General features: G+C 40.8%; 1 protein-coding gene across 2 annotated transcripts; it reads right to left on the bottom strand.

Annotated features, from left to right (window-relative positions):
* Positions 1-767: 767 nt before the first annotated feature.
* On the bottom strand, positions 768-27834 carry ZDHHC13 (zDHHC palmitoyltransferase 13). Of its 2 annotated transcripts, none has more exons than XM_082224935.1 (17): positions 27675-27834; positions 24740-24882; positions 24250-24372; positions 22394-22471; positions 20724-20868; positions 19695-19759; positions 18713-18875; positions 11797-11922; positions 10602-10735; positions 9564-9673; positions 8011-8126; positions 7321-7383; positions 6066-6159; positions 5444-5527; positions 4727-4884; positions 2495-2592; positions 768-1405 (listed from the first exon to the last, which is right to left on the bottom strand). In XM_082224935.1, the coding sequence occupies exons 1-17, from the start codon at positions 27708-27710 to the stop codon at positions 1267-1269; spliced, it is 1875 nt and encodes a 624-aa protein (XP_082081061.1). In that variant the 5' UTR covers positions 27711-27834; the 3' UTR covers positions 768-1266. The 2 variants fall into 2 exon arrangements, with proteins under 2 accessions (XP_082081061.1, XP_082081060.1); XM_082224934.1 differs by lacking the exon at positions 27675-27834 and adding an exon at positions 27252-27391.

Raw genomic sequence — 27834 nt, 5'->3', positions numbered from 1 at the left:
AAGTGTAGCTGGTTCTTCCTACCCTATTTCAACTTCAACAACCACCCGAGGTATATTAGATTGTTTTTTACTGTATTCTGTATTGAAAACTTTCAATAAAAAAATCAGTTGTTTTTTTAAATAACAACAACAACCCTGGAGGTAGATAAGACATAGAAAGTGAAGGGCCAAAAGTCACTCATTGTGACTGAGTTTCAGAGGTAAATCCAGGTCACATCAGTTCTGACATTTTAACTGCTATTCTATACAAGATCTTATTTTTCACCCAGCCCTCAAATGTTGTGCCTGTATGGGAACTAAGCCTCATATCCAAAGCAAGAATTATACTTCAAGACCAACAAGCTTGGACGAATTCTATAATCTTAAACAATATATGTTCACTGATTATTAATTTTAACCTCCCATTCTTCAGTGTGACTTTTTTTTACTACAGTATGAAACTCAGGGTACACAGGGCCCTTGCTATGTGTCAAGTCCACCGAGACGTATGATTTGTAGTATTTAAGAGCTGCACACTCCTCTTAAACTTTAAGAAAGGTGAACCACAAACCTGTAGTCTGAAACAAGCCCTTCAAATGCCATGAGAATTTTGCAAACTTGTATTGAAGCTGCTGCTACCTGCTTCTAAATGCATTAGCACAACTGAGAGAAGTATTTCAGCCATTATTCATCATTATTCAGTGTATCAGGGCCTTAGCCACGGTTATTATTTCATATATAAATGTTTTCCCTTGATTAGTTGAAAAGCCAGTAATTACACTTGTAAATACAAAAATTTTCTAATTTAATAAATGTGAGCATGAATATATTAAATCTAAACAGCCCTTATATACAGATTTACAGATCAAAGAGACAGTTCAAGTTACAAATCAGTTTTCATATACTAAAATATTTTGAAATTCAAAGCATCTCTCCCCACCCTTAATTATCAAGTGCAAATTTTAATGGACACGTAAGAACAACAATGGCTAGGATTTCCAGGCTGCTTTATAAAAAAGGCCTTTCATTAGCAATTTGAAAAGTGACATTTCACAGTTGTACTTACTTCCAACCTATTGGAAGATTTAATATATGAACTACAGTTGTCCCACTGCATTATCCACTTTGCTGCAGTTTGTCCACATAAAACAACCTTTCCCAAAATAACAGCGATACAAATATAGCAAAGGAAATTCCGAAATAAGTTGCAAACTGTAAAATATATACCAAATATCCATATTTATTTCAGCTTCCAGCTGATTCCCAAGGACCGGATGTAGGTTATCTTCACACGGCGTGAACATTTCTATCCTTCAATGAATGAAACGTTAGCGTGTACTGCTTAGTCCAGTCAATGATGTTGGGCTTGAACATTCCAAAGCATCTACACTGGAAGAAGTCTGCTAGGTTCTGAAGGCAGCCATAGCTAGGAAGGGGAAGAGAACAACACAATGAGAATGGAAATATTTTCCCTTGTTTTGCTAATAAACAAAGTGTTTGAAACATTTATGATGGCAACAGGGAAATGTCCTGGAAGGAGAAGGGGACTGCTGAGCGGCACTCCTGTGAAGGGGCTGTTTGTGAGAACTAGTTTCTCAACATGCGGCTATAGTCATATATGCCCCATAAAGAGATACTGGTTTGTATATACAGTATGGCACTTCCACACTGGCCTTTACATACTTCCAAGGTACTCAAAATGGACATAAGTAATGTATTTATACGCTAAAAGAAATTGATAAGATTTAGCGATATGTGACAAACTTTTACAACACAGAAACAACATTAAAACTAAACAGCGCCCCCCCATATTTCTGAAAAAGGTTTCTGACAAATTTTGGGACACATTGGTTGGTTCTGATAAAGGCATTGGACTCTTGTGAATATCTATGAAAACAGATATTAGAAGAGCTATCAACTGTATCCAGGAAAGGAATGCAAGCTTGTGGTCTATTTCAGTCTGCAAGTCCTTGCCATGGATAAAGGGATCCAGCTCAAGACTGAGATCTCTCTTCTTCTTCTTTGGAGATCACTCGTAGCCGAGAAATATTGTCTTCCATGAACATGTCTTAACAGTGAGTCCATAAGTGACTGTGGAGGCCAATTCTGGATCCACACTTTCTTCCACAGTAGGGACATAGGTTTCCAGGCAGGAGTTGATCATGGTGAGGGTTTGCCAAACGTGCCTTCCTCTTAGCACGTTTCTCCCTTTGGTCCTGAGCTTGAGTGTCTTCAAAGTCCATGACACCTTTGGTAAAGGCTGTACATCCTTTAACATCCCAGTTTGAGGGGTGATGGTGGAGGGAATGAATAACAGCTTTGTTTCTCAAGGTCACTGCAGATGCTTCAAAGCAACATGGTTCTTATGCACCAAGGTTAGGTGGAGGTCCCCTCTATATCATGCGAGTGATGCAGACATGAAACAGAAACTCTCCCAGCAACTCTTCCCTAATCTTGTGGTCTCTAGAAGTTGAAGGCATATTGGCTTGGGATGATGGGGCCAAAAGTTACTTACTTATATGGAGTTTTCCTGAGTGAAACGGGATGCTTTGAACGCTTACTCTGCTTCCAGAGGGCACTCCTCTCATGTGAGGTCAATCCAAGAAAGGTAATCTTGAAAGAAACAAAAAACAAAACAAAACAGGAAATTGCCTATTACATGCAATTCAGGAAGAATATGGAAAGAAATGAAGTACCTTATTTTTCGCTCCATAAGACACACTTTTTCCCTCCTAAAAAGTAAGGGGAAATGTGTGTGTGTCTTATGGAGCGAATGCAGGCTGCGCAGCTATCCCAGAAGCCAGAACAGCAAGAGGGATTGCTGCTTTCACTGTGCAGAGATCCCTCTTGCTGTTCAGGCTTCTGGGATTCAGAATATTTTTTTCTTGTTTTCCTCCTCCAAAAACTAGGTGCCGTCTTATGGTCTGGTATGTCATATATAGCGAAAAATATGGTATTTTAATGAAGCCATAAAAAACAGGGCCCTTTTCAGTTATAAGCATATTAACAGTGGAAAAACTGTGAGAGCGGTACCACTAACAATTAATGCTGGGTTCACCATCCTAAACTATTGACAGAGGTCTCAATATCAAGCTGTTAGAACTGTGTGCTTGAGTCACTTTCTGTGTAATGCTATTAATTATTCAGCAACTTCTTGTTGGGCACAAGATACCAAGTCAAGAACAGGATCAATCTTAACTAAATTCTATAAGCAGGCATTCTTACTTAAGATCATGTATTTTTCCCCCGGTGCAGTTTTAATAGCTCAACTAGAAACACATCTCCAATCATTGCCCCATATGCACAGTTCAAAAGAGTCAAAATCAGAAGAGAAGGGTAGATCTCAGACTCATGCCAGAAATAACTGTCAGTGGGAGGGAGGCTACAGAATCCCCTCCTCCTTAGGTTGAATGTGCTCATGATGTTCAGCACATTCCGCTTGATCACAGCTTAAAGAAAATGAGCTAAGATGACCAGTTTATGTATTTGTTACTAATACACTTTTCCATGCTCGTTCCTTGGCTGAAAATGAGCGCACAAGTGGCTACTTATGCAGCCAAGCTGGCATCCTTGATTTGTAATGGCACAAAAATAAAGAAGAGGAAAAGGTGACTTAATGCTCCCAGGCAGCTATCTTGAAAGGTCATAAAGGGTTTAGCATGGAACAATGATGCACAGCTGAGCTGCCCGACAGTGTTCAGTTCAGCACTAGCCACTCCACTGGGCAGGATCAATTATTCATACCATATTTTTAGAAACTGGCAACGGGACTATTTTTCTCTCAAGTCCTTCCATCTGAACATAACATTCTCAACAAGCATTTGCTGCACATGAACCTTAAACTAACAGCCCAACTTTAAAGGTCTAGTTTACTTGCTGCAGTTTGCGATCCTGCAGCTAGAGCAAGATCCCAAATCTGGAAGTAGGGCAATTAAGAGCAAACCGGGCATGCTACACACCAGGGCAGGGGATGACTGAAAATGAGAGCAACTCTGTTGTACAATCACATTAAGTGGAGGACTTGTGCAATATTGGATGCTGGTGTGCTGGGATTAGAGTTGGAACCAGTCCCATCTCTGGCACTGGGACACCAGTTTGTCTCTTGTGCCAGTGCTGAAGCTACTATCCAATCCTCTGAGCTACTGCATTTCCATAATAACTTAGATTACTGGATCATCATTCTATCTATATCCAAACTTCAGAGGTGAGTGTGGATCTTTATGTAGCCAAAACACACAAGAAGGGTATCAGCAGGCCTGGAGGAACTCAAAGGCCTGGAGAAGTACAAAAAGTCTTTTTGGGGGGGAAATGGACAGGGAACGGAGCCTTCCAAAACAGCCCAATGAGAATTTCAGTAGCCACGGAATTGTTTTGGGAGGGAAACCAGAATGAAATATCATGAAGGAAGGTGTGGATGACTAACAGAACAGAAGCACTCTGCACTAACATTTTGTTGCAGATGTACTGATTCACAGATACACTCTTGATTGGCACCTACTGGTTTGAGATGTGGTTAGATATTAGTGTATTTTTGGTCTGTGTGGAAGCCGCCCAGAGTGGCTGGGGAAACCCAGCCAGATGGGCAGGGTACAAATAATATTATTATATATTATTATTATTAGATCTACACACAAAACTGAGGTTCAGTATTGAAATATTAATTATAGGGATGCAAGGGTAGGTTGCTGAAGAAATATTACAACTGAAAAACCTTTAGGACTAAACCTTAGATAAAATCAAACAGTACCTGATAGAGCTGAAGGATTAGCAACAACATAGCCCATGACGTGTGAAAAGATATTAGTGTGAAAATGTACAACACCCATGGAGAACAAGACACAATCTGCGTGAAGGAAGTCCATGGTCCATCTTCCCAGTATGTTGTTGTGCAGTGTTCTGACCAATCTAGGACAAGGAATTTTTATTTTCAGTTTTTAAAAAAGGTTGCTTGAGAACAGATGATGGTGAGCTACCCACAAGATCCAATCTGTACATTTACTACAAAGTATTGTTCACATATTTAACAACCCACAGGAATAGCTGAATGTAAAGATAAATAGGGAGTGCCGTTCTCTCAGTGCGGCCAGGGTCAAAGATCTATTTGTAGCAGAACTCTTTGAATTGAAAATTAAAGCTTTAGGGAGAGATATTGCTCAACGTGCGCAAGCTTCCCTAACAAAAGATAACCTCCATTTGTTCCATTGCCATTTACATAATATTTTGTGTGTGTATGTCAGAAGCTATGCATTTTGCAAGTAGAATTGTTCACATGGTAGTTTCTCCTGATCTCAACTTTACATATTCCAGATTAGGACTCCAGAGTTGTTTTTTTTTAAAAAAAAACATTTTTAGCTGGAACATGAGACAGTGGAATTTTCTAAAGTGCTACTCAATACAGGGCTAGTATCAATATGTAGCAGTTTGTGGCAAACTAATTAGTGAAATAAGTGTAGGGAATACATACACAGAATTGTTCCGTACAGTGCCCAGATATTCACCATTGTCAGGAAAGCGAGAAACAGGACAAAATAAGAATGGTTGCCAACACCTAGATTAGAAAAGTTAGTAAGGATTTGTTTATACCACAGCCACAAGGCAATTCTTCCACACCGTATCCCCAGTCATCAAAAAATGCACCCAAGTAATTCATGGAAACAAAACTAGTTCAGGGAAATTAATAACTAAAGTTCTACATGTTTTCTGCTGTAAGAATTCAGGAGTTGGCCATTTGAGATCCCACCCAAATCATGGTAGTGTTAACAGAACAAAAATGTGCATGTTTACTCTGAAAAGCTCAGTAAGGCTGACTTTTATATGTATAGGATTTCAGCCCAAAACTACATAAAATGTATCTTAAGTACTTCAAGCCAAGCTTTTTAACAATACCCAAACTGTGCAATGTGCATATGAAACTACTCTTATATTCTAACTGGTTGCGGTTCCCTGTGCAGCTTGTCAACATCCCATCACATAGCACTCAACTACTAAAGTTTCTCTACACGATCTATTAAGGGCTCTGCTTTGAAGTCTCCAGAAACATTCCTGGCACTAACAACGGACTTCTAGTTCTTCTAAAATAAGCTCACCTACGCATCGTCCAATCCAAATGCAATGCTGGTCATATCTAGCTACGCATGAGTTGCAAGTGTGGCAGTGCATGGATCTCAATGGTTTTTTCACCTTGGGAAGAATGCAGGGGAAAGTAATTAACTCATGATTTAGACAATATATTCACAGGTGTCCTGCTTAGCTTTAAATCTTCATCCTTGTTTACTTACAAAACCACACAAAACCCAACAATATGAGCCACCACTTTGGGTGGCCAAGATCATGGCTTGGTTGGATTCAGAGAAGCCTGTGTGCACATGCAAAGTGCTTCCACGTATGAATGGGAGGCGGGAAGGAAGTTCCCATTCATGTAACACAAAGGATACCATTCTGAAGATGCCCATTACCTTTGGGGAAAGGGTTTTAAATCTGAATGCAGGCCAAGGCCAACAAGCAGGCTGCAAGAGCTGTTTGTTGCCACTGATGGACCACTTTTGTTGGCACTCCTATCAGGTCTTATAACCCCTAATTCACGAGCTGTTAAGACAGCAGAGCAGCTTGCAGGATTGGGCTGCAAAAAATATCACTTATTATACAGAGTGGTACCTCAGGTTACAGATGCTTCAGGTTAAAGACTCCGCTAACCCAGAAACAGTACCTTGGGTTAAGAACTTTGCTTCAGGATGAGAACAGAAATCGTGCTCCGGAGGCGTGGCGGTGGCAGGAGGCCCCATTAGCTAAAGTGGTGCTTCAGGTTAAGAACAGTTTCAGGTTAAGAACAGACCTCTGAAATGAATTAAGTACTTAACCCGAGGTACCACTGTATATTGAATGGGTATGCATGCACATTTCACACATCCTCTGGGATGTGGTCAACCTGAAATCAGACTCCACAAAAACAAAACTGCTGATCTGCAAGTGATGTTGCTTGCAAACTTCTGGTGGGCCCCTTTGATTTGATCCATCTGGGCTCTTATAACACTTAGGACTCCTGCCATAGGACTGGGCTCCTTGGTTTTAGTCTCAAGAGAAAGCAGGAAGGAATTGTGCAAGAAGGCCTCCACTAACACTTGGCCTTTGTGCTTAGATGCTTGCTGACCAGCTGAAGAAGAGAAGGAGGAGCACCCATGCTTCTGGTGTCATTCTAGAATAGCCATAAAGACACACCTGTGCAGACACACTTTTCTCATCCCAGTACATAAAAAGCTCTGTGTGTAATTTCTTATATACCAAATTAAATATATATCTGTGGAATTAAAAAAAATATCAATACTAGAACAAAGCATGACTTACAAGACAAGATGTGCAAAAGGTTCTGAAATCCAAGGAGCCAGATTCTCCAAGATTAATAATATTCTGAAAGACAGATATTTTGCAATCATTTTATCTTTTTTGTGTGAATCCTCATAATGGCATCATCATTGAGAGATCCTACATTCACCTTTATATACTTCTGTAACCCCATTTTGGGTGCTGGGAGTGGGATTTTCATTCCTTTCAAGGCAGCCATGACATCCCAATCTAAAGCAGTTTATCTCTGCCTGATTAGTATCAGAAGCTTCTCCACACCCCTTCCTGGATCCTTTCAGCTTTAAATGACCAGAGCCTTAAAAGTTTACATTATCTTAGCGCTGTGTGTGTGTAAACAAAAGAGTGGAAGGATGTTGTTGGCAAAGAAGTATGATGCTGGAGCAGTGTTTCTGAAACTGGGAAGTATCCCCAACATTATTATGGCCCTGGAGAGTCCTTTTACTTGTCCTTGTATATCTGACACAAGTTCCTATTTTCTTGAAGTGCTGACAGGTTTCCTTGCTATAGTCTCACAATTTCCCCAAGTTGCTATCACTGGTAGTGAATATTTACATTACGAGGAAAGTGCTAAGTAAAGTATCTCCAAAATGCATTGTTCTCAGGTGACAAATGTATAAAAAATACAATGTATTATAGGAAATCATGGCATACATTTGATGTAAGCAAAAATACCTTTTTATTCTCTTCTTCTGTAGTCTTAATGAATCCAGGATCAGTTCTGATAGTTTTGTATAAATAATAGAAAAGACCCACTATACCAAGAAAGAAGGGAAGCCGAGAAATTGTGCCTGAAAAATGTAAGCTCCAGTTAAGGAATATGTCTAAGAAGGTGCTGGATTAGATGAGCCTTTGTTATGAGCCAGGAAGGCGCTTTTTATGCTTCCCAAATTCATGTATTGCTGCATATTAAGCATCTCTCTCCAAGGACTCAGCTAGACTGGTAAAGAAAAAGCCATTTATATGCGTTGTATAAGCAATATAACATTGTGCCACCAGATGGCGATGTGGAGTCCCATTTTCCTCTACCTGTTTTCCGTTTAAATTTACAATGCTTCAAACTGAAACGCTTCTTTGATGTGCCTAGATCCAACCCAAGCTACGCTTCAAAGTTGAATGGATGCCTTAATGCCTGCAAAGCATGCTACAATAACAATATTTACAAAATTGTTGTAAATAAACCACAACATAAATAAATAAACCACTGAAGCAGCAGTAGCGCCACTACTATAAAGTATCTTTATTAGAAGCCAAGCAAATATATGCATGCATTTTAGCTGGAACATGCCCAAGCAGTTCACAGGAATTAATCCAGATAATTGTATTAATGAGATCTCATTAGAAACCATGCAAAAAGAAAACACCACTTGAGAGATGAAGTAATTAACATTGAAATGCTATCTAGTACTAGAACAGATTAAAGATGGCTTAAAACAGTAATTATTGTTGCTGCTGAATCTCTGTTATCCCTTTTCATAAAAAAACAAAGCCCCATGTGCAGAAGCTAAGCAAAATAGAGGGCTGAAAATACAATATATGAATATCAGAATCATGTCACTCGCACAATGCAGCCATGTGAATTAGCAATTCTATGCGAAATACAGCAGCTGCGAGCGAGAACATGCTGTTGTACTAGGACAAACTTAAAGGCAATGTGGAGACAGAGATGTTTGTTATGCCGCAACCTAGCTGTTGTCTACCAAAACATGGCTAATCTTTCGCACAGTATATCAACACATCGGGCTGCTTACACCATTCTTTCACTGAGTGTTGGTAATGCTTTGCTAGTATTCACCCAAACCCAGTAGGAATAAATTACCTGTATTTTATCTACCCTACATATATGGGGAAAGGATGCTGTTGAGAAGGAGGCGATGTGGACTGTATTCCAGTTAAAGACAAGGGAAAACTACTGGATTCATTGGCGGTATCTGCTTTCCTTTCCTTTGACGGCATAGCAAGACATCAGTGTTGTCAGAGGCTAACAGCCCTGACAGATGGGCGGTGGTACATGTTGCAGAAACATGACTCTTCCTTGATAAGAAAAAGCCCACCTATTGCCCCAAGCTGTCAGTACATTGAAAACTGTATTTTATGTTTCCACCTCAACAAATGTCTTATAGGAGCTTCCTATAAAAATGTTAAAAATTTCTTAAGATTTCTAGAGAATGAAAGCATTTTAATATCTGAAAGAACAAGACCGGTGTTTCTTCTATGCAATAAAACACAAAGGATATCAGGCAGGAACAAGATGAAACAGGTCCAAGATATCCAGAAGACAGAACCAAGCAAGAATGCTAATGGGAAATATTGTAGTTTGTTGACTCCTACAAACTGCCTGAAAAGGAAATTTGAAAAATATTTCCATGAAGTATACAACATTTAAACATTCAAAATAACATCTGACATTCAAACATTAAAAGTAATATTTAAAAATATTCAGCAAATTTATTTTTCAGGTTACTCAAATGACAGTTCTGAGTTTATATGTAACACAGAACTGCAGTTTGTTCTAAACTGAATTAGAAGCTTTCATTATTTCCCTCTTCCATGAAGACAGGGGATGAGGAGTCCCAAAGCTCAGGCAGGCTTATCTACAAGATGGGAAACCACAGTTTCCTGTGATGTCTCAACTGAGCCTTCCTAAATCCCCCACCCCAAAACAAACAAACAAACAAACAAACAAAGACAGACAGACAGACAGACAGACAGACAGACAGAGAGAGACTTAAAATACACTGTTTACACTGATGTAGATTTGAATAATGTTCCAAGGCTGTTTCACACAGTACTGTTTTTTCTATACAATAGAAACTTTCAAAATATATGTAATCACTTGTAAGCAGTGCTACAGACATGACATGTCTTGCGCATCCACCTGGTGCACACATTGTGGGAAGCTGCAGTCAATGACTGCTGCATGTAGCCAATCAATGACACATATTTCACTATGGAAGTAATTTCTATGTAAGAAAGCCATAATGTGTCTGGCAGAACTTTTTTTCCTTTGGATTCTATTCAGTGCCATCTCTCCATCCAATACTCCAAGTGCCACAATTAATATTATTGAAAGACTACCATCTTATTCATGAAGGAGGGCAATGCTTGCTGTGGCTCACAGTTTAGGAGGTGATCATCTTAACCAGGCCATGTATAATCATGTGTTTTCCCTATAACTTAAAACGAGTTCTTTGTTGATCTACCAGGAACACAAAGCATAACTCTTTGCAATGTAGAAATAACCACAAGGAAGCTAGGGGACCTACCTTGCAATCAGGGACATGATAACAAATATGAAGACTAGCAAGCTTCCTTTCAACAGCCACGAATCTGAATTTAAGTCTGCTACATATCCTATAGCCCATATCAATGCCAACGATGACACTAGCAAGAGTAAGAACTACAATAAAATAAAATAGTATCAGTTTCATAATAACATGGTATGGAAGGAATAACATGTGAAAGTTGGAAAAAAGATCAGAATAAGCTGATGCTGAAGAATGGGAAAGGAAGAGAAAAATCGTATCTCAGAAATGCTTGAAGTTGCCTTGCTTATCAGCTAGAAAGTAGAGCCTATCTGGCATCACTCAGGTACATCCAGTGTTTCCCAGGGGGTACTCAATGGTACTCAGTACCAGCACCTCTTTTTTGTTGTTGCAAGTGTGGCACTTGCTGTAACAACTTCATGGTGAATACCGGCACCTATTTTTCTAGGGGGGGAAGCGCTGTGTACATCTCTTCACTTGACTTCTGCCTCTTTCGGTGGGGAGCAAGATCCCAGAAGTACAATTTCCCTCTTTCCCAGCCAGATAACAATCATTTAAAGTTTTTTTTTAATTGTGCAAAATATTGAAGGTCAAGAGATGCATTAAAAAAAAAACCCAAGAACTTCACGATTAGAGAACCATAGCCAAGTATTTGGCGGGTGTGTTGAAATAAGTATGTGATTGTACACCCACTACCTTGTTTGTCTCTTTGACCTTAATACTCACTTACAGTTGAAAGGTTCAGACCCTAAGAGGACTCTTGTGGCTGTCAAAGAACGGGAGACTTTGCCTTATTTGACTTTCCCCCTGACAGAGCAACTGTGTTAGAGAAAGCATATCGGGAGCAATTTTCTCTTCCTTTAAATTTAAAGGAAGCATCCAATGGTCTGAACCAACAACCCTGCATTCCTTGAGTCTGCTAATTGTCCATTTTCTTTCTACCAACAATACACAGGATCTTACTTTTCCTAAACCCATCACGAGGTTTCTCTCCCAGCTACACGTTCTCCTTGCTTTCATCAACTTTTTGCCTCCACCATTCATTCTTTGAGGTTGACTCAGCCAGCAAATTCTATCAAGTCCTGGTTCAATTTCAGCCTAAGCGGTAAGTGGGAATCTGCAAGCATTCGTAACTCAAATGGGTTTTCTTTAAAAGTGCACTGTGCATGCCAAGATATGTATCACTGTACAATACCTCATACTTTCCCAGAATCCTCAGAAACCTGGAATTTTTTCTGGCTCTCAGTTTTTCTTCTTCACAAAGCAGATGAACAAGTAAGCGATTTTTAGTTTGATGAGCAATGTCAAGTGGCCTCTCGCCCTTCAAATAAAAAGTTTTAAAGTTCTTTAAAAACCAAGTAAGAGGAAGAAAAGATCAAAAAGGTTATGTAGCTACTTCAGTTTAGAATTCCAACTACCTGACAGTCCTAAGTGTTATATTTAGACTGGGGTTATTCTAGAGAAGGGCTTGTCAACCTTTTTGGGCCCATGGTCCATTTGCAAACTGGAGAAACTGTTGTGGGCAGCGCGCGCGCGCACACACACACACACACACACACACACTGCAAGCAAGCACATAGCACAACGTCTTCTATTGATTACAACAGAATGCTTATTTCAGGCCTAATGTCAGCAACCCTGCAGGTGTCAGGGAATGCCTCTGTGGCCACACGTGAGCTCGTGGGCACCATGTTGGCAACCTTAGTTCTAAAGAAGCTTGACAAAACAAATCCTTAAATTTACCTTAAATGGTGTGAGGAGATTAACAGATATATTAGCTTTGTGCAAATGAATCCAATTATGAGAAATAAATGAACTATTGTAACATCAGCACTACAAATAGATAGTTTTTTTAACAGCAGCCCTCTCTATATGTCATGCAGTCCTAGCTCCAAACAAAGTTAAAATTAAGTAGTGCTAAAATCCCGAGAGATATACCAGGATACTCAAACGGGAGAATGCTTTTAAGTATTCTGCAAAACAATAGGAGCACAGATTAAATGCCTTATCATGTATTGTAATGCTACACTCAATTGCCTTGAGATCTACCATATTATACTTTGGTTTATGTGTACGGTTGAATTACTGTCAAAATCTCGTATTTATTCAGCTACCCTATTTAAAATCACAATTCACATACAACTGTGCTGGCTAGGGCAATGGGAGTTGTAGTGCAAAAACACTTGGAGGGCCCCAGGTTGTCAAAGGCTGCCGTAAAGAGAGCAGGTGTTTTCAGAGACCAGGTGTTCTACCTGTTCTAATAATAAGCTATTTCTCTCCCCGCACTCCACAAAAGATGACCATTTATCCTCTTTACAAAAATTTCCTCAAATTGATTTCCCTCACAAATAATTATGAAGCTACACTACTCAATTTTTTCAAACAGAACAGCCATACAGGTGAATGTGGTGTTTTCCTCTACAAGTATTTCTTAAAGTAATAATAGTAATATTAACAGCTGGTATCCAAAGGACCATATCCAACACAGCAGCTCCACTCACACAAAGAACTTCCCTGCACGCCTCTGAACTGCCTCTGCCTCTCCTTTCCACTCGTTTCCCACATGCCCTCAAAATAAGCTCCTAAGGGTTGGGGGACCCTCTGGAGCAGGAGGGGAGCATGGGAGAAGAAGAAGAAATGGAAGTCCCACTCTGCCCATGGAATCCTGCTGGTGTAGTGTTGAACACAACCAGAGAGTTGTGCACAAGGGCTTGGGCATGATCCACGGAATTGACGTTTCCATGCCATATCGCAATATCATAACCTACTTTTGAAGGCACCAACAGATTCAAAAGTGGTTATCCACATGGCATGGTAGAGTGTGGCCTGTCGAGTTGCAGCTCGGCATCCAAAGAAAAATCAGTCTCACACCATGATAGGTTCCGAAATATGGCTGCTCCCTAGGGCTATTGCAGCACAGCTTTTATTGTGTGAAATCAGAAAGATACAAAATACAAGCAAGCAATTTGTTCTAAGCCAGAAGATAAGGACCTTCGCACTAGCATCAGGCCATGCTACGTTAGCCAATCATATAGGACAGCACGAGCTGTTCACGCGCTGTTCATGCTCCAAGGATGCTTCTAGCTATGAAATCACCCTGCAACAATAAGAACTTTGCTCATGCTCTCATGTACAAGCAATCATTTTCCCACATGTCCCCTTTTCTTGTTTATATTATTAGAGGAAAAGAGGGACCATCATTCCAAATCGTACACTTCATTGCCTAAGCGTCTACACTTTGCAACATAAACTCCTCTTGTTACCCCTGTGGTGGGCCGTGGTCGGTACCACCATGCAGTGCATTGGGAAATCAAAGAGGGTATGCATTGAATGCAACAACACACCATAATGAAGCCAGCAATACATGCAATTACAATCAATAATATTTTTCTTAACCATAATCCATTAGGTAACCATCAGGGCTGCTACCCAGTCCCAGCTCACATAGGACCACGCTACCAGCGTTCACGTTATACAGGTTCCATTTTCAAACTGCAATGTGCAGCCCTACGTCTTCTATGTCAGGCCGGCGAAGATCCGTCTGAGTTTCCGCCTCTAGCACACCAGCTTAATACCCTAGCCTTGCTCCATCTCCTGCGCCTCTCCTTAACGTCTCTGGGTCCTTCTGCCTGGGGTTTCCCCCTGCTCTCCCCCCTTGCTCTGACCGCTGGCGCTCCCTTCTGGGAATCCCCGGACTCACTGGACAGGCTCGGGGATCTCGGGTCGTAATCCCCACTCATCCCTCCTTCGTATTCCTCCCCCTCGCTCTCTGTTTCCTCCCTTCTCTGCGTCTCTGCTCCTGAACCCCTGACAGCAACCAAGAAAATAAGTAATCCCATGGATCAAAACCTTCAGGTGGATTCAAAGGATTATGGGCTATCATTTGTTCCATATAATCAATAGTAGCAGAGATATTGGTCGATTGATCAGTTATATACATGCAACAATGAGAATGAATTAAGGCACAAATTCCACCTTTAGAAGCAAGGATCACATCTAAAGCATAATGATGTTGAAGAACTACATTTCTTATTTCTGACATTTCTTTGTTAATCATTTTTAAAGCCAAAATGGTGGAATTGAACAAATTTTCTGTCCAGTTTGCCAATTTATGCAGATCACGGTAGTTCATGGCTGCACCTAAAGAAGGCAGAAGGGACCTAGAGATGGTTGTCCCTGTATATTGAGAAATAGGTGATTGTACTTCCCTTCTGTTACGCAAACGGACCGCTGGGAGCTTATCTATTTTATATACCAAGGGTACTACTATACCTAACGTGCAGGTACCAGAAAAGGCAGAGGGGATTTCTTTGTAGGCACGTGTGCCACAAAATAACCATAAATCAGATTGAAGCAAACATGTAGTTCTGCTGCTCTTTCTCATCCAGTCGAACCAAACATAAAAGTCTCTACACGCAGCTTGTTGTTCATAGGTCATGTAAGTTGTGACATTATTAATTAAAACCTTTGGTCTGCCACTCATGGTTGTAACATTAAGAAAACAAGAAGATCCATTAATGTATTCATATGTCCAATTACAATATGGATAATGACCTAAAAATTTTTTTGCTATTGTGATTAAAATGAAAACAATAAGAAATGCTATTTCTACAAGCGATAGAAATACAGGAGGTAAACTTATGCGATTGTCCTTCATGTTATTGCTAATCTTATATGAAGCATTTATAGGAATGCTAGAATACCACCACCAAAAAAAATTCAAAGCTTTGAGAAGCTTTTTAAAATCATTTTTCTCAGCAGCTAAAAGGTACTAGCCAAGCATATTTTTTTCGCTTCAAGCATATTCCACTTGCTGTAACCAAAAAGATTGCAACAAGGTCGAGAACAGAGCCCATTGTCTCCACAGGCCTTGCTAAAGAACCATATTGCAACTTTCTGTCCGGGAACCATGCCAAAGCACAAAAATGAAACAAACTGGAACACACTGAAATTCCCTCACCCCCTCCCTTGCCAAGAGTCCACAATAGTGCCAAGACAGCCCTCTGTACATGTTCAGGGGAACACATCATAGGGCAGGACTCCTGAGGGAGGAGAAAGAAAAAAAATATCTGGGGGGTAAAATCCAAGTGATGTCAATAAGGATGAGAATGGTAAATTAGTCCAATGGCTGTTTCTGAGCAACCTGTGTGATATTTCGTGGCTCAATTATTGGCATGTAAAAACCACAATCCAGGAGAAGCCACACAGCCATTTCTGCAGATACAGGAGCCCATTTGCTGTAAATAGGTCTGATGTATTGCTCCTTGTACTGCTGAGTCAAAAGTCCAAGCCCAATGAAGCGTGATGACACAGATGGGATGGTTGCTATTAGGAGGCAGCAAAACTGTAATGATGTTTGGTGGTTGAAGTGGCTTCCCAGGGAAAAGGGGGGCCAATGCAGTAGGGGTGAAGATGGCCTTTCAGCGTGCCAGGAAACACTGGAACAGCTGTGGAAGGTCCTCTTCCATTGCAGAGGTGATTGTGATCTTGTCCGCTGGATTCTTGTGTCCTTTAAGGGCAGAAAATAGTGGAGACAAAGTGGAGGTGGGCAGGTCCAAATAACTCTTTATCCAATTCAGCTGTCCAAGGATTTGTTGTAAATCCACCAGTCTAAGATGACCAGGAAACTGTAGTTGAGGCGTAACTGGAATGGCTGCAGATGCTGTCAGCTTGTGTCCCAGGTACGTAATGGGTAAAGTCCGCTGGATTTTTTCCTTAGCCACTGTCAATCCAACAGGTTGTAGCCTTTGCAGGATTTTGGGACACGGTGGAGGACAAGGCCGTGGCTAGCAGGCTGTGGCTAGCAGTGCCCACTGACTGGCAGGCTTTAAGCATATCAGCAATGGCTATATTTGATGTTGCCATTAGAAGGTGCAGCTCTTGCGTACAGTGCTCATTTGCATTATCAAACACAAGCTGGCGTACAATCGGTTCTTGTGCTGCCAGGTCCTGAACTTGCCACTTGAAGGTATTATACAAGCGATCAACAAATTGTCCATAGAGCTTTGCAGGGCCCTGTCTGACGCTCCCCAATCGGCCATTGCGCTCATTCTTGTCATCAGGGACAGAGGCCAAAGCCTCCTGAGCTGAGGCTGTGGTGGCTGCCCAATACATAGGATCAAGGACCAACTGTTGGGCAATAGGAAGAAAATTTCCTCCTCCCGTCAGCCCATCGAGAACATCGGTTTGGCTCAGCATGACGGGGGCTGAGGGTGCAGGAGCAATCACAGGAAAGAGATTTGGAGTATCAGAATCAAAAGGCAGCAACGGAGCGGTGGCACAGAGAGATCTTTGAAGAGGAATTGTAGGAGCGGTGCCAAATGCCTTGGGCGGAGGAGGTGGGAGAGCGGGGGGTGCTGCAGAATTTGAAGAATGCAGGGGAGTGACAGGAGGAGCCGAAGGGAAAATGTCCGGCGGTTTAGGAGGTAGGTTTGAGGCAGGCAAAGCAGGAGCGGGGAGGGCGGGCGAAGAAGTTGTTGCAGCAGCCAGAAGAATGTTTGAAGGAGTTAAACACGACATAGCTTTGTAGACGTTACTCCAGGCATGCAAAACCTTGACATCAATCTGAAGATGATTTTGAAAGAAGTGTCCAATTTTTTTCCAATCGTCTAACTCCCAATTTCCGTCCTGGGGGAACCAGGGGCAGTGAGTGTCCAGGGCTTTTATAAGGGACTTAAGGTCAGCTTTCCGAACAGCAAGGTTGTTACTGGCCAAAAGGAATTTAAGGTCTTTATAAAATTTTTTCTGTGGTGCAGAGAGAGACTTTCCCATGATTGCAAGAGTTGCAAAAAGAGCAGGGAGCACTTACCGGAGGGATCCTTAGAAGGATGAGGGAGGCGCCTTTTTGCCCTGTCCGGGCGGAAGTAAGTGCTGATAAGTCCGTAACGTAGTCCAGAATCACATTCACACGGGAGCTCTCACCAGGGATCCACTACGTGGATGAACGACGCGTCTGCAGCCCTTGCCAGGCGAGGTGAGGCTGAACGTTGTTTAACAGCATGAAATCCAAAAGAAATCACACGGGAGCACTCACCAGGGATCCACTACGTGGATGAACGACGTGTTGGTGAGTGCTGAATAATGAAAAACAACGTGAAGTCCGAAGGCAGTCACACGGGGCACCAATTGTCAAGTTGCAGCTCGGCATCCAAAGAAAAATCAGTCTCACACCATGATAGGTTCCGAAATATGGCTGCTCCCTAGGGCTATTGCAGCACAGCTTTTATTGTGTGAAATCAGAAAGATACAAAATACAAGCAAGCAATTTGTTCTAAGCCAGAAGATAAGGACCTTCGCACTAGCATCAGGCCATGCTACGTTAGCCAATCATATAGGACAGCACGAGCTGTTCACGCGCTGTTCATGCTCCAAGGATGCTTCTAGCTATGAAATCACCCTGCAACAATAAGAACTTTGCTCATGCTCTCATGTACAAGCAATCATTTTCCCACAGTGGCCGCTGTCCCAAGCAACACAAGCCCCAAGCCCTCTTGGTTGCACAGTCATGGAGTCCTTTGGATCCCCCACCCAACATTTCTTCTGCATTCCAAACACTACAAAGTACTTTACAATACACAATTGCAGTAAACTTTACAACCCTGTAATGCAAAGTTTTTATTATCTCCATACTGTAGATGGACACTTAAGCAGGAAGATAAAGCCATTTTGTGAGTTTAAGATGAACCAGGGACTTCCTGACTCACACTCCAAGCCACTACACTATAGCAAGCAAATAAATAAATAAATAAATAAATGGTTCAATATGATTCTTTTTCTTTTATTTCTTGTGAGCTGCCCAGGTAACCGATGTTGTTGGATGGCTTATATACATATAGTTAGCAACAACAGTGCTAACCATGCTTATGTACAGGTGAGGCATCTAGATGCACATATAGAGAACCTCTGACCACCATGGGGAGTAATACTATCTGTGATTTCAGGAAACAGAACAGCATAACTCTTGTGGCTAGCATTGCTCTTTGCTTTGAAACAGAAATAAAGATATTTTTGCTTTTGATGGAAAAAGACTGTAGCCCTGAAGCTGTGCTTTGAAAACTGTATTGTGATTTTAATAGTCAGGAGGCTCTTTATTGATGAAAACAAACTCATACCTTGATATTTCTGATGTCCAGACTCGACCCAGCTTCTAGCAACACATCTACAGCACTAACATTTCCTGATACAACAGCCCAGTGCAATGCAGTGTTTTTCTCTATGTTGTCTACAGCTTTGAGGGAAGGATTAAACTTTAACAGAAAACGAGTAGGTTCCGTCCTAGATGAAAATATATACAAGTCAGCAAAGAGAAAACACACCACCTTTAAAATGTATATATTTTAATAATTTATTTTATTAATAGTAACTCTGGTATGCTGTTACCTAGGAATAAATTCTAGAGGTGTACTCATGTTAACCTGTTACTGCAAACAGAAGAATGCAGTACATTTAAGATTTAAAAAGTCTTAATAAATTTGGCATAATCAATCTGTTCATCTTTAAAGTACCACAGGACTCCTTTTTGAGTCACTTTGGAATAAGGACATCTAAGCATATGAAGTAAAATATTCAGGGCAGGACATAGAAGATTCATGACTGCAATCATTTTTCTGTGTTTTTGACAGAGGAAAGCATTTCAAGAGCAGAGAAGGGGTATCGTTGAGTTGGACAGGATGCATGTTTGCCTATTTAAAGAAGAATTTGTACATGGTAGAAAAAGTTATAAGCAGCTTACGAGAAATTACAGAAAGGAGAAGAGACAGAAATACTTAGGATTATGATATTATCTGTCAAAAAGGTTTTGCCTGCAGTAGAGAAATAAGTGTTCAACATGGATGTATTGATTTCATGACAGTTACACTTATGGGAACTCATCATATTTTCCATTATAAGATAAACTCTGAACAATTGCTTTGGTAATGAATGTGTCACTTGGTATTTCTTCATGAAATATTTGAGCTGTTTTGAAATAATACAGGTTAAATGCTGCAATCCTATGCATACTTATTCAGGAGAGGTCTCAGTGAAATCAGTGCAACTCACTTCAAAATAAACATTTTACGATTATACAGCACCTTAATTATAATCATTACTTACCCAATTACTTTGTGTGCTGACAGCATAAGAGGTGTTTGTCCATTATGATCAGTTGTATCTACACTCTAAAAATGAAAAGATATTACCATTTCAGGAAATGAAAGCCTAAGCCAGATGTACAAACAGACCCATAAATTGACAATCCTGCATCAAATTAAATTAAGCTACTTATTTCATTGAACATTTACAGCTGAATAACATTTTTGTATGGCCCACAGGCCCTGCCTTTCTTACTCTGGTATATATGATATGTATCAATTGTTCTCGTGAACTGAGAGTTCGAGAACTGGTACCACTACAAAGCAGCACAGCACACTCTGGGAACTTTATTTTCTATAAATATACACACCAAATCAGAGACATTAATAGGAAAAGGCGATATATCTGAATGGCTTACCTTCAACTGTCATTTTTTGTTAGACTATTAAGTATTACAGCATGAAGTATTAAATAATAAATTATATTAAATGAAAATAAGATGTGCTAGGCAGAAGCGGTTTGGTGCATCTAAAAAACCACTAATATTACTAGGAGGATTTTTCAGCCCTGCCCCAAGCTGGCAATTCTTTAAAACAAATTCATCAGTGGTTCAAGATCCTATTTCAACAGCTGCATTTTGCAATGTTATCAGTGATGAAAATGGGAAGAAACTGATATGTATGGGATCTGAGAAAAAAACATGCATTTTTGATGCACTTTTTAAACCGACTAAGTATGATAGAAACAAAGGCTAAGAGGTTGAGAAGCAGTACCAGACTCCTCTGGTTATCATGATAGAATAACAGTAGTTTGTGCAGTTGGATCTCTAAACGAAACTGGAAAATTAAATAGACTCATCCAAAAGGCTGTTGCAAAAGGAAGTAAACATCTGTGGCAGGATGTAGTGATTTACTTTTATCTGTGCAGCTATGAAATGGGATTTCATAACAGTACCACTATTAGGACCCAAGTCATCAGTAAGGTTTCATGTCATAATAGCACCCACACAAAGGAAGTGCCCGGTGTAATATTATCATACTAAGAACATACCTGACCCTTTGATATGAGGTAAGCTATGACGGGCATGTGCTGAAAAAGCACAGCTAAATGCAAGCTGCTATATCCTTCACCATCAATTAGAGTTGGGTCTGCTCCACATTTTAACAACAGTATGACCATAGACAAATGCCCTTGTCTGGAAAGAGACAGAAGTGTTTAGTTTTAGAACACTACCTGATATAGAAAATATAATGCATTATTTCTTATGGAAAAGAGAAACACTGATACTGCCAACTGCCGGCTTTAAAACTGTAATTTGGAATTACAATTATTAGCACAAAAATTATTGATAGCAGCCACACTATTAGTCACTAGCAAATAGAAGAAGAGAGATATTCCTATTGCTAAGTGACTGTGTGAGGTACAGTAACTGATGAAGCACTGATCAGATTAGAATAAGAAATGAAGATGGAAAATTGGGCTGGATTCACCTAACCAGCCCCATCCGCAGGAGCCCTGCAAAAGGATTTCCACTTGTACAATGTGACTTTTTCACCCTGTCCTGTGCCCCCCGGAAACTGGCTTGGAGGCGTCAGGAGAGTCCCCAGAACAACATGCCCCTGGGGTAGGAGAGCAGGAATGGTTTCATCTGGTAAGCACTGCAGTTCACACATAGAATGGTTGTGCTATGTTGAATTCTACCCACAGACTTTATTTATTTATGGAATTTTTGAATGGACATATTAGCAATAATTTGGTTTCAAATGAGAATGTCAATTCTGTGAGCTTGGCCATCTTCCTTTTTTTCTAGGTGTATATATATTGAGGGGTGTAGAAGTGTTTGACTAGTACATAGTAAACCAGGTGCAAATTCACATGTATTCATGTAGCTTACCTTGGGCCAGTCACCAGCTCACAGCCTAACCTAATAGGGCCCAATCGCACTGGCTGCCAATTAGTTTCCGGGCCCTATGCAAAGTGCTGTTTTTGACTTATAAAACCTTAAATGGCTCGGGACCACAATACCTCAAGGGCTGCCTCCCCCCATATGAACCAACCTGGAGATTCGGAGGGTGCCAACATGAGAACGGACCTTTTCTGAGGTGGCTCCTTGCTTGTGGAATACTCTTCCCAGGAAGGCTTCCCTGGCGCCTTCATTACATATCTTTAGGTGTCAGGTGAAAATGTTTCTCTTCAATCAGACCTTTGGTGATTAACCTTCTATGGCCTTTTAATATTTTTTTGGGGGGGGCTATTGGTGTTTTTCTTCTAAAAGATTTTGTGTTCTCATTGTGTATTTTTATGTTGTGAACCGCTCTGTGATCTTCAGATGAAGACTGGCATTAAAAATAAATAAATAATGAAATAAATAACTATTGTGCTCATTTAGAAAACTGCATTAAAATCCTGAAATTGAATGAACCATTAAACCTGGGCAACAACTTTGCCTTTTGTCTGTGTTTCTTAATTTTTATGGTCAGCTGACTTTTTGCCAACAACTGAGGTGAAAGAAAAGAATGAGATGAGAGAGAAACAAATTAGTAGTTATATAAAATTAGTAGTTATGTATGGGTCAGGGGAGATAACAAGAGAGTGAAAACTACACCTTTCTAGCAACATAATTTTCACAAAAGCAAAACTATGTTTCCCTCTTGCATCACATGTAACATGCATACACTCAAGAAGTCTAAAGCATGATTCTCTCTTCATTAATTCCATACCTAACAGCCCAGTGAAGTGGAGTGGAATTTAAATCACCTCCTAGTTGATCCACCACTGCACCTTTGGAAATAAAGAACCTGTGGTAACAAACAAACAAAACGACAATGCATAAATAAAACGGAATGCTTGTTCTAAAAGTGGATCGTTCACTGAACATTTGCCCACAGATTTTAGAAATAAATTTATTCAAGAATTAGCAATACAGTCTTATAAAAAACAGAATTTTAAACACTGTCAAAATGATGACTTTTTCTTCAGTCACCCAAAATGCATTTTGAAAAATAACCATTCAGTGGTTATCATGGCAGTTTTAATAGCTAGAAGTATACCACTTTGGGTGTGAGAAGGAACAAGTTCTTGCAAATATTTTAATACACACCTGAGATACTAACATAAATGGCACTCTGTGCTGTTGTTGGGGAACAACAGCAGAGAGCGCTATTGCCCTTAAGACCTGCTTGTGGGCTTCCCATAGGCACCTGGCTGGAGATTCTGGGAAACAGGAGGCTTGACTAGATTAAGCCAGTGGTCTCCTTAAACTTGGAAGGAGTGACAAAATCCTTTCCTGGCCTTAATTGCAAGGTTGTTCTCCCAAATGAACCGGCACAAACACTAAGTTGCTATCAGAGTCCCTGTTCCAAGTACTTTGACCCTCAAAGATGCAGCAGACAGGGAAAAGGGTCGGGAGATTTCCTGTAATGGCAGTAAGAGTCAGAAATAGCCTCCCAAGAAAGGTCAGCATGGGCTCATCTTTAGATAGGCATTTTTATTACAATAGGCCTTTGGGTCCTTTTGTCAATGTATTTTGAGCGTTTGGTTCTTAATCTGTTTTGGTTGGTTGTTATTAGAGTTAGTTTATGCCTAGTTTTCCATTATTATATGACACAGCAAAGTACAAACGTATAAAAACAAAAACATACGCTTGTAAAAAGACACATGGCTAATTGAAAAATATCATGGTATTGTTTAGCATTCTGCGTACTCAAAGGCGGCATCTGGGAGAAGCAGCACCAGTCAGGCAGACTAAAAGATTTAGCACTGCTTTTACTGGTTAGCTGATCTTAAAATATAATAGTGTGTTGTCTTTACCCTGACTGAACCGGGACTGCTCTGAACGTTCAAAATGAGGCTAACTGATAACCTCCATCACAAAGCATTTTGCAAAAAGTTTTGAAAATTTTAAAGAGCCATGTTTTCTATGAAGTAGTTTAGTGGAAGGCAGAACACATAGGCTTGATCCAAGAATAATCAGTGGAAGAAAAATAACTGAATAATGCACTAGCCCTTACACAAGAGTTTACAGGTGGCTTTCTGCAGTGCAGTGTCAAACTATATCAGGGGTTGTGTTACAGTATAAGAAATAGTGTCTTGATTATGAAAGTTTCTCCTAGCAGTCAGATTCTTGCCTTGTGCAGAATATCAACTTAAATATCTGACTCATGCAAATGGCTATTTGGATTCCACCTACAATTCAAAGTAAGGCAAATAACAAAACTGCAGTTACTGAAAACTAACATTTTTTATATTATCTGTAACCATTATATCAATTATATTTGATCTTAAGACTCAGAAGCCTCACAAAGGTCACACTAACAAATGTGAATAGTAATAAAATGAAGTTTCACAGGCATAACTAATGCACAATATGGACAGGTATTTCTAAAACTAAGCAACATATTTTATTTATTTAAGGTGTTTGTAGGCCACTTAATCAATGGAATTTATTAGCATTCTAATATAATATTCAATTAGATAATTTAACACATTACAAAGAAAAAAACCAAACAATTTTTTTATCTGTTTCATTTATATACAGTCCAAAGTCCTTATACATGCAATCACTGACAAAACTTACTTTACAAGATCAAGCCGATTATTGATTGCTGCCCAGTGAAGAAGAGTAACATTTTCTTTGTCTGGCTGTCTTACATCATACCCTGCTTCTACCAATTCCTGACACCGATCCAACAGGCCATATCTGAAATCAGAGTAAGATAAATTTGAATGGCAAAGAGTTATAGCTTTACTCTAAGTCAACATTATGTCTAAATCTGACAGTAAGAGTGGACAATACAATATATTACACGCACCAACACAGAGTCTCTGGAATGCAACTTTTATTCCAGGAAAGCATAAAAAACACAATCTAGCAGGGGAGGGGAAGACTTTCCTATGAGAAACAAATCATTTTTGAGCAACAGGGAGAGAAATAGCTAGGCTAACACACACACACACACATTACATATTTAAATGCTGGTTACTAGTACCTTGCTCACTTATACAACATACTGTAGCTGAAATTCAATGCATTACTTTATAACACGTGAATTATTCAAGAAACTTACTGAGTTGCTTTGACAATATCAAAATTACTGTAGTCCTCTGCAAAAGGAAGCACATCTTGTTCTTTTGGTAGATCTTTTTCTTCATACATGTTAGACCAGCTATGTCCATGATGGCCAAGGGGACCGTGGCTATGATTTTTACACTGTTAATGAACAATTAACATATTTCATAAGAAATATTTTACCCGAAAACATTGTTAAGCGAGGCTGTTGCTTACTTGCAATTTACAATATGTATTCCTGTTATAAACCATCTGCCATATACAAAAAAAACAAAAAAGTAATGGAAGCATTTAATCCAAGCCTCTGAGTAATTTACATTCCTACCCATGTGTGAACGTGATGGGAATTAGGGCAAAAATAAATAAACAACAATGAGGGAGCACATAATCCCACATCCCAGTTCATGGTCAAACATATCAACTTATGCATCTACAGTGGTACCTCGTGTTAAGTACTTAATTCGTTCCGGAGGTCTGTTCTTAACCTGAAACTGTTCTTAACCTGAAGCACCACTTTAGCTTATGGGGCCTTCCGGTGCCGCTGCACTGCCGAAGCACGATTTCTGTTCTCATCCTGAAGCAAAGTTCTTAACCCGAGGTACTATTTCTGGGTTAGCGGAGTCTGTAACCTTAAGCATATGTAACCTGAAGCGTATGTAACCCGAGCTACCACTGTATACAAAAGTACACATGAACCTGTGTCTTATCCTATTATCCTGTGTCTCTTCCTATTACACAGAGCTAAGCAGAGCTTGTCTTATATGGAATGAAGGTGGCCACTAGTGAATCAGGCAGAAAGCAGTGCAGGCTTAAAATGCGGGGGGGGGGGGGGGAGGGAGCTTGAATGCAAATGACTAAGGTTTGAACTAACACAAGGAGTGAGAGACAACTGGACTAAGGAACTGAAAAGGGCCTAAGGAAATGAAATAGGAATTGGTTGGTTGGCATCCCTTCTGTCTTGGATGAATGAAACACTATTAATGAGTGTCCCAAGGAAGGAAGACAACAGAGAAACAAGTTCAGTCACACGTGTACAGTCACAGCTGAGAACAGCTTCTGACAGCAATTAAAAAAGGGTCAGGGTGGCCAAAGGCAGGCAAGCCTTTGCAGAAAGCCTCTGAGCCAAAGGCTGATTTCACCCTCTTAGTATTTTTTAAAAGCTTCCTTTTGGATTAGCACTGGCTTCCGCTTCCTAATTAAGCTGAAGAAACAAATATGACTGAAAACCAAGATGGGGAAAGGAGGCAATAAGGAATTTAGATAGGCTGGAAAAAACATTGCTCCCTAGTATGAATATTTATGGAAATCTCTGCACTATTAATGAAGGAATGTATCATAATCAGTTTCAGATGATATTTTGAATGTTAACTTCATACCATAATGACAGATTCATAGAATGTGAATATTAATCATTACATATAAATATTAGTACTTTCACTACAATATATTTAGGAATGTTATATGTATATGTACACACACACTTAAAAGTCTTCTTTGAAAAGTAATAGGAAAGTCACTGGAAGGTGTAGACTCTAAAATAAAGGGTGATCTCATTGATGACAGAGATGGATGGATGAGCCATTTAATGACAGGAAGTAAAAGCAAGGATTACAATAAAATTTCCCTCCAGAAACTTGCAGGTGACAAAGAGTCTCTGGCCAATCAGAATTCAGATCAGAAAAGATGGAGATGTTTCCCAAGGAATGTACATTGACATCAGTGTAAGATGCTTGCTGGAGGGAACTTTCCCAAAATTAGTCAATGCATAAAGACACCCAAGCAATCTAGAGCATTGCCATACAGGTTCCTAGAACAACATGGATACACCAAGGAGAATAGCAGTATTTGCGAAAGCTTCCTTCCTGAAGTTGCTAAGCGAGCACCCTGCAAGGGGTGTAGGATGTCGGGGTAGCTGCTAATCGGTGCAGCTTCGCTCAAGCACCTTTTCCACTTATGAGCTTTTCTACTGAGTAGGGCTGGTGTGTCTCAGCAGAGCACCTCTCCCCATATCAATAAGAATCTTTGATCAGGATCATTTAACAACAGATCATCATCTTCCTTTATACGGCATCTCACATTCATTTCTGGTTATATGCCTCATCCAAGTTCTCTCCATCGTTCTCTGTTGTCTGAATCTTGCATCCACGTAAGCCCTGCTCCTAGTTTTGTATTGTCCACACACAGATCAGTTAAACTGAACACTCTTTATTTGAGGATGGGGGGAAATGTCTGTAAATGCAACACCTTTCGTGGAGGAGGGTGATTTCAGCTCGTTACCAAAAGGAGGCTTGAGTCAGGTCCGCCCATAGTTGAGCGGAGGTGAGGAAACTGGGATCCTCTTCCCATCAGCCCAATACCAGCCAAGATCCCTTCAGCCCCCCCCCCATAAAACACTTGAGGGGCTGCCGCCCCAAAGTTGATGGGCATTGCCATTCAAATAGTGCCACATATTGTGATCGATCATGGGGGCGGGGCTTACCTGCACTCCCATATACTAGTTTAGATGATACCTGCAGTTTCACACACTGTGAAAGGATAGCAGCCGCGGGCTCTCCTATACCGGTTGCTGCCTCGGCCCCCAACCAACCTCGCCATGGGATCAGATGGAGGATCCTCCATGCCTTCGCCTTGGGGTTTTGCTTCTGATCGTTGGGCGGTGGGAAGGAGCAGGATCCGCCCCCTCGGGAAACAACTCCCCACGCCCCGTGCTTTCCTTTCTTCTTTTTTGGAAGGGCACAAGGCGGCGGGGGGGGGGGAGTAGGGCCAAGGGACGCCATCTCCTCCTCCTCCTCCTCCTCGCTTTCTTCCGGCCTTACTGCTTCGCTTCTAGGCCTCTCCCTCCCCGGCCCTCGCTTAGCAACCCCTCCAGCCTCCCCCCAGGCTAGCGGCCTCCATTTCTGCCCGCCCCCCCCTTTCGCGACCCCGGTGCTCACCTCACGCCCTCCGCAGCCTCCGCCGCCGCCCTCCATGCCAGGCCGCCAAGACCAGGCCCAGCTCCGCTTGCCTGACTAGAGCCGCTTCTTGGCGCCGCTTCCTGGTTACCGACGCGCACCTTCCCCGCCGCTCTGGCCCAGGAGGAGGAGCTGCTGCTGC

Source organism: Podarcis vaucheri, assembly GCF_965113315.1.
Source record: "Podarcis vaucheri genome assembly, chromosome: 1".
In the NCBI taxonomy this organism is placed as follows: Eukaryota; Metazoa; Chordata; class Lepidosauria; order Squamata; family Lacertidae; genus Podarcis; species Podarcis vaucheri.
This window is presented reverse-complemented; position numbering and strand designations above follow the sequence as displayed.